The 7,595-nt window shown below is 37.8% G+C and overlaps 1 protein-coding gene across 1 annotated transcript; it reads right to left on the reverse strand.

Annotated features, from left to right (window-relative positions):
- Positions 1 to 2,481: 2,481 nt before the first annotated feature.
- On the reverse strand, positions 2,482 to 7,309 carry plvapb (plasmalemma vesicle associated protein b). The gene is made up of 5 exons (XM_073826000.1): positions 6,161 to 7,309; positions 5,981 to 6,065; positions 5,206 to 5,894; positions 5,008 to 5,073; positions 2,482 to 2,931 (listed from the first exon to the last, which is right to left on the reverse strand). Exons 1-4 carry the CDS (start codon positions 6,557 to 6,559, stop codon positions 5,017 to 5,019), a joined length of 1,230 nt encoding a protein of 409 aa, XP_073682101.1. The 5' UTR covers positions 6,560 to 7,309; the 3' UTR covers positions 2,482 to 2,931; positions 5,008 to 5,016.
- Between the last annotated feature and the right edge of the window lie 286 nt (positions 7,310 to 7,595).

Here is a 7,595-nt window from a genome sequence, read left to right on the forward strand (position 1 = left end):
ACGATTTATAAAGTTTTAAATATGGATTTTTTCTTACACAAGCACATTGATTCACTACCAAAGGCCTATATTAACCCCCCGGAGCCGCGTGGAGCATTTTTTATGATGGATGAATGCACTTTTTTGGACTTCAAAATCTCAACACCCATTCACTGCCATTATAAATCTTGGAAGTGCCAGGACAATTTTTAACGTAACTCCGATTATATTCGTTTGAAAGAAGAAAGTCATAGGATATATAAATTGTAATTTAAACAAATAAAAAAAATTAAAAGGAAAGCGCCGATCCCGATCGACATATGCCTCATATGCCTCTTCGTGCGAATCATTCCTGATACAGATTCACCCACAGCAGAAGTGAGTATAAAGGTTTTTTAATGCATTGTGAATGGCCTTTTTTAATAATGTGCTTGTTGGCAAGTTTCGCCGCTAATTGCGGCTAAAGTAAACATTAAGTCTTATAATCCCAGAGAGGGGCAGGGCGAGCAGAGCTCGTTTGCATTTAAAGGGACCATGTCTTAAAATGAGTTGAGTTTTTGTAGAGCTGATTTTGACAAGGTAAAAGGGTGTTTTTTTTACACTACTATTGAGAATTTTTAGCCAAAGTATATTATAGACTTTTCAGTAAGACCCTAAAGAATCAAATGTACTTGTGGAAAATGGTCATCCGATGACCCCTTTAAGTAAGTCATCATTTTGACTTTTATCTCATAATTTCGACTTTTTATCCCACAATTATTACTTAAGGCATCATTTCAACTTTTTATCTCATAATTATGACTTAAGTCATAATTTCGACTTCTAAAGTCATAATTTTGATTTTTTTTATCCCATAATTTGGACTTTTATCTCACAATTTCGATTTTCAAAAATTATGAGATAAAAGTCAAAATTATAGGATAAAAAAAAATCTAAATTATGACTTTAGAAGTCGAAATTATGACTTAAAATTATGATTTCATAGTCATAATTACAAGATAAAAAGTTAAAAAAGTTACTGACTTAAGTCATAGTACGTTATGACTTAATAATTATGACTTAAATCATATTTATGAGGTTAAGTTGAAATTATGACTTTAGAAGTCAAAATTATGTTTTAAGTAAATCATAATTTCGACTTCCAAAGTCATAATTTCAACTTTCTTCGCATAATGAATACCTAAGTCATAATTTTGATTGATCTCATTTCAACTTTTTATCTCATAATTTCGACTTTTTAAATAATTATTTAGACTTTTAACCTCATAATTTTTTACTTTTTATCTTGTAATTATGACTTAAATCATAATTTTGTCTTCTAAAGTCATAATTTCGACTTTTTATGATTCATGATTATGATTTAAGTAAGTCATAGTTTCGATTTTTATATCATTTCGTCCTTATTTCGACTTTTAATCTCACAATTTTGACTTTTTATCTTGTAATTTTGACTTAAGCATGTCATAATTTTGACTTTTTAAGGCATTTTTCCTTACGTGGCAGAAATAGGCTTCCATGTGATAATTTTTGGGTGAACTATCCCTGTAATTCTTTTATTTCATGATAAAAAGTATGATGTTGCTCACACACAATTATTAAGGTTTTGGAACGGGATGATCCGTTAAAATTTGTATTTCATCTCAAAGTGATTCTGTATTATCTTATGTATCTTCTAAAGGGCAGTACTAAATAAACAAAAAAAAACATTCTATCATAAATGATATGATAGAATGTTTAATATATATATATAAAAAAAAGCAATTACAAAATCTACAAATCAAACTGTAAAAGCTGATCAATCCACACAGTTAACAGAAGAGCGCACTGTAACCAGGCCAATGTGTCATTTTTTTATTGCATATAGCAGGCAAAATCTCGGCTTTCCCAAAAACAATTAAACTTCCTCCCAATGGCTCTTTTTAAAGAGATGACTTCACACTAGCCTTGGCAGGAGGAATTCTTATTTGTTCTGGCCGCGTTGGGCTCAAACGCGTTGGTGGCGATCTGCTGCAGCTGAGCGTTCTCTGTGTTCGACTGTAGCGGCTGTTTAGGAAGGAGGTGTTCAGAAAAGTTCCCCACGGCCTTTTGTTCTCCTGTCAATCTGACATTCATTTAAATATTTATGTGTGCTCGCTGAACTCTTCACCCGTTTGACGACATCGGGGTGCGAGGAGCTGTGCGCAGCACGCTGTACCTTCTGCCTTCCTCTCATTCATGACGCTGTTGTGCTGTTGTTTCTGCTGATTAGTAAGGTTAAAAGAGGCCCATAAATCTCTCTGGCCTTTGCTCTACTATATGAGGTCCTGGAAAGGCCAAAATGTTCAGAAGGAACTGCCTTGGAACAAGCAGATTCCTTCAGAATGGTGTTGGAAAATTATGTTTTTATTTTTAATTATGTTATCTTAGAGTAGGAAGCAAGACATCTTAAATATTTATTAATTTTTGCCACAACTTTTCTTTTTTAAAGTTGAAATACAGGTTTATTAAAAAATAGAAATAGGATTTTTATGTTTTTTTTTATTTATTCAAAACAGGCACATCAACATATTAAAAAGACAAAATCTATAGAAAACAAAATGGTTCAAACAAGGGATCACTGAAACACAATTAATGTGTAAAATATTATATACATCATCACAGGACATGTAAAGGCTTCACTAAATCAGATTCTCTTTGTATTTAACAACTGATGCTGTTTAATATTAATTGTTTGCTTTTAGGAAAGGCAGGCTCACATTTTTAGGTCTGAACCACTCTAAATAACTAAATCAGACCTCAGAAGTACATCATGTCATGCACGTTCACAGGCCATTATGCTTAAATACAATATATACAATGTGACAACATTATTTACAAAAGAGATCGCAGGCTCAAAATCAGGAAACTCCCACACACGAGACACTCAAAAAGTCCGGCCTTGAGATTTAGATCATTCCCTTCTCCACACCCAGCCTGCGGAAAAGAGTGAAAACAATAAAAAAAAAAACATTCAGACTGACTCCGCCTGAAATGTGTAATTAAGTCTTCCAAACAAATGATAATCTCTTCAAAATCTAAGCCTTAGAGTTTTTTTAGCGTAATATGTAATATTTTCACATTATATGCCACTATGTGACTTGTAAGTATTGCGTGACAAAACTATAGAAAGTATGTGACCCTGGAGCACAGTCATAAGGGTCAATTTTTTAAAATTGAGATTTATATATCATCTGAAAGCTGAATAAATAAGCTTTCCATGATGCATGGTTTGTTAGGATATATATTGTTATTACAATATTTGAAAATCTGGAATCTGAAAAAATCTAAATATTAAGAAAATTGCCTTGAAAGTTGTCCAAATGAAGTTCCTGGCAATGCATATTACTAATTAAAAATTACGTTTTGATATATTTACGGTAGGAAATTTATAAAGTATCTTCATGGAACATGATCTTTATCTAATATCCAAATGATTTTTGGCATAAAAGTAAAGTCGATCATTTTGACCCATACAATGTATTGTTGGGCTACCTACCCTTTAGAAAAAAGGTACAAAAGCTGTCACTCAGGTAATAACATGTAGCCTTAAGGTATTAAAATATACTTTAAGGATACTAATATGCATCCTTCAGGGGTAAATAAGGTACAAAGATGTGTCTTTTTAAAGGGATACCACCCCAGCGACAGCATTTGTATCTAATTTCTCAGAGAGTGGATTTGTAGTTAATTGTGAGGTATTTAGAAATCCAAATTCTTCCCTCGTACACTAAAAGACTATTTTCTATTCCCTATATATTTACAAATTTTCATGCTGTTTTGGCAAAATGCCAAACAGAGTGCTCAAGGCAAGTTATTACGAGTTTTATTTGCCACAACCATCTCAAGAGCTCAGAGGTATCCAGTCCTGCTTCTGGAGAGCAACTTTTCAGCAATGTTTTTAATTAAACACGCCTAAACCTGCTAAAGAAGGTCTTCAGAATTACTAGAAACATCCGGGGCAGGTGTGTTACGGCTGAAATGTGACCCTGGACAACCAAACTAGTCATAAGGGCCAGTTTTTTTTAACTGAGAAGCTGAATAAATAAGCTTTTTATTGATGTATGATTTTTTTAGGATAGGACACTATTTGGCCGAGATACAACTTTTTGAAAATTTGGAATCTGAGGGTGCAGACAAATCAAAATATTGATAAAATCACCTTTAAAGTTGTCCAAGTGAAGTTTTTAGCAATGCATATTACTAATCAAAAATTAAGTTTTGATAATTTTACGGTAGGACATTTACAAAATATCTTCACGGAACGTGATCTCTACTTAATATCCTAATGATTTTTGGCACAAAAGAAAAATGATAATTTTGACCTCCAAATTTTTGGCTACTGCTACTGTGCTACTTAAGACTGTTTTTTTGGTCCAGGGTCACAAATCTGCAGGAACGTGACCCTTTAGAATCAGGATTGGATTGGACGGTCTAAGCATATTTGGCTATTTCATTGTCAACATAACATTCAAGATTAAAGTGAGGTTATGTCTTAGTGAAGGACAGGTGTATCTAATCCTGTTCCTGGAGTTTGGCACCAACCCTAATTAAACACACCTGGGATACTTCACCTGAAAATGTCTGTCATTTATACTCACCCTCATGTCGTTCCAAATGTGTGACTTTCTTTCTTACCAAACCGTTTCTGGTTCCCATTGACTTTCACAGTATTGTTTTTCCATACTAAGGAAGTCAGTGGGGTCCAACAACTGTTTGGCTACCCACATTTGTCAGAATATTTTCTTTTATGTCCAACAGAAGAAAGAAATTCATGCAACTGAACAGAAAACAAAACAAAAAAAAAGACAGAGTTTTAATTTTTGGGTGCACTTAAGGTCTTTCATATTACTTGATACTTTGAAACAGGTTGGTGCTAAACTCTCCAGAAGCAGAATTGGATTTCTCTGGTGTAGCATGGACAGTAATGTCCTGGACCCCTCATAGTGGAAGGGCCAAGTAAATATTGACTTTCAGTGAAATTCTGGCCATGACGAATAAAGACCCACTTACCTTGTGTGCTTAATGGCCCCTACCAGATATGGGTGGGAAAAGGGGTTGAGGACCAGCAGGTTTGGGCTGCACAAACAGTAAAGATTGATTTGAGTTAATTACGATACATTCAACAGACATGCACTTCAGCTAAAATTGGCCACCATGGAAGATTCTCCAGATCTTAAGTACCAATATTCATCCCAACATAACTCCTACCTGCTGTACACAGCCGTTTTGCAGAGATATAAGGGTGGCGTCCTTCACAGCAAGCTGGGCGTCTAGTAGTTCTTTGGCACCCCTCAGTCTGCTTTGCTCTTTGAGAAGCTGCTCCAGCTGCTTGTCATACTTCTGTTGGGCGTCCTGCAGTTTCTTGCTGCTCTCTGCAGTCTCCTTCTCTCTGTCCTTTTTGCACTTGTCCAGTTCTGAATTCAGTCCGCTGTTCTGTACTTCCAACCGACTGCTCTGTTTTTGAATGTTCGACACCTTGGCTCCAACATTGTCCAGGTAGCTCTGGAACTTGTCCTCCACCTGTCGAGAGAGGCTAGAGCAGTTGGAGCGAATCCTTTCCATCTGTTCTTCCTGTTTCGGACAGGTGAGGTGAAACGTCACCGAGTTGGTGAAGAAGCTGTCGATTTTGCTTAGGAAAGCGGTTGTGACTGTTTGGATGCCTTGGAGAGAATCTGCAAAGTCTTCTTTGCATTTCTTGGTGTAAACGTCAAGCTGGGATTTCAGATTCATGTTTTCTTGTCTCAGCTGTATCACTTGGCTATGGTGTTCGTTTTTATCCCTCACCGCATTGTCCAAATCAGCTTTAAGGTAGTCCACCGTTTGGCTGAAGTTACTCTTAAGGATTCCATATAGAACTCTCTGCTGTTCCAGAAGAGTATTTAGAGTTTTTATTTCACCTGAGAAGAGAAAAAGGAACCATGTCAACAGAAGGATCTATTTAGGAATGTTTCGTGACTATTCATTGATTATTGATTGAACTTACCATTCTGATTGCTGTTGGTTGGTGGACATGGAAGTGGAGTGTTTCGAGTGCTTGACAGCTTCATTTTACTGACCTCACAAAGAGACTGTAAAACAGCCAATCAAGTAAAGTCAGTCATACAGGTTTGAAACAACAGGGAAGCTGAGTCAACATTGACATATAAGTAAATAAAGGACTCACAAGTGACTTCTGATAGTTACTTCCCCTGATTGTTGTTGCGTTCAAGTCGTTTTTCAGCTTCGCTATCTCTTTATCCGCCGCATCCTTCTCTCCAGACTTTGCTTTGAGGGCACTAGTGAGATCAGCTTTGTCTTTCCTAAGTTTGGTGTTGTCTGTGGAAAGCTTGTTGAAGGCCATCTCCAGCTCTTCCACTCTCTTCTCGTCGGCGGTCTTCTCCGGCTGGCCGTACACGAGGAAGAGCACCAAACTGGCGATGATGAGCGACTGGATCAGAGACGAGAAGAAGAAGACGATTCTCATGTAGTAACCACAGCTTTTCCCCTTCGCCTTCGCCTTCGCCTTGTGGATTTGCTTCGCCTCCAGTCCGAAGGTCGCTCGGGAGTAGTTGCTGTTGTACATCTCTGAAGTCCTGTTGTGGGAATGAGATAGACCTTCTGACAATTGTGATTTCTCGAGGTTTGTTATGAAAAAGCAGTGGTCAAAAGGTTAGCAAAATACGCCGTCGCACTTGTGGGTGATGTAAACCCTTCTACCAGGACAAGGGGCAGGAGCTGTGTTTATAAATGCAGAGACACACTTCCCGCGCCGTGACTCTTTCCGGACCCTCCCCAGGAAAGCTCCCGAGGCTATCGGTACTTCACACTGAACCTGCGGAGATCTCCAGAGATAAACAGAGCTGGAGCTCCTCCCTTGCGCTCCCTCATAAATCACACCAAACCCTGACAAGGAATGCAGACCACAGTCAAACATCTTGATAAGTTCTTATATAAATTCATTGTGGGATTTGTCTTTAGTTTTCTTGGCGTCCATATTGGTATTTCTCAATATGAGTTAATTAACTTTATATTAGCTGTCATGTACTATGGCCAAAGAAAACAATGTCCCTGCAAAAGGACAAAAGCAGGTCTTTCCATCTCTTCCTGGATCAGATCAGATACATAAACACATATGATCAAAACAGCCCATCTGAAACTGTTTCCTGCAGAGCGGCATCGGTGGAGTCGGAGGGACAACAATGGTGACCCGTCATCCTCGTCGCAGGAATGAATAACAAACTCTCCCCGAAGTCCAGGAGGCGGCCGCTCGTTTGATCCCGGGCTGGCGATGACGCTCGCAGCTGACAGTTGTGTCTGGGAGAGTGTGAAGAGGGAACATAAAGTAAGTCAGGGGTTTTCCTGCAGGCCATTGTCTCCTTGCCAATCCATCCTCAGCGGAAAGTCATTTACAGAGGGTTTTCGAAACTGACTAGAAGTTCTCACCAAATTCCCTTACAGAACGAAAATGAGCTGCAAGACAAAAACAGGAAGCTGAATCTGCAAAAGACAGGAGGACACAAGGCATTTGACAGCCAAGACAGATTAGCTGTGGTTCTTATAGGGCATCAGAGCGAGAGCTCAACAAATATTCATCACTCCAAGAATTTTGGCACGCATTT

The sequence above is a fragment of the Garra rufa genome, chromosome 20 (genome assembly GCF_049309525.1).
Source record: "Garra rufa chromosome 20, GarRuf1.0, whole genome shotgun sequence".
Lineage (NCBI taxonomy): Eukaryota > Metazoa > Chordata > Actinopteri > Cypriniformes > Cyprinidae > Garra > Garra rufa.

Bases quoted from the DNA above. Each gene is read 5' to 3' on its own strand.
- plvapb (XM_073826000.1), bottom strand. From the start codon at position 6,559: ATGTACAACAGCAACTACTCCCGAGCGACCTTCGGACTGGAGGCGAAG. The intron at 6,066-6,160 runs GTGAGTCCTTTA...GCTGTTTTACAG, and splicing joins GTAACTATCAGAAGTCACTT to TCTCTTTGTGAGGTCAGTAA. The intron at 5,895-5,980 runs GTAAGTTCAATC...TTCTCTTCTCAG, and splicing joins AACCAACAGCAATCAGAATG to GTGAAATAAAAACTCTAAAT.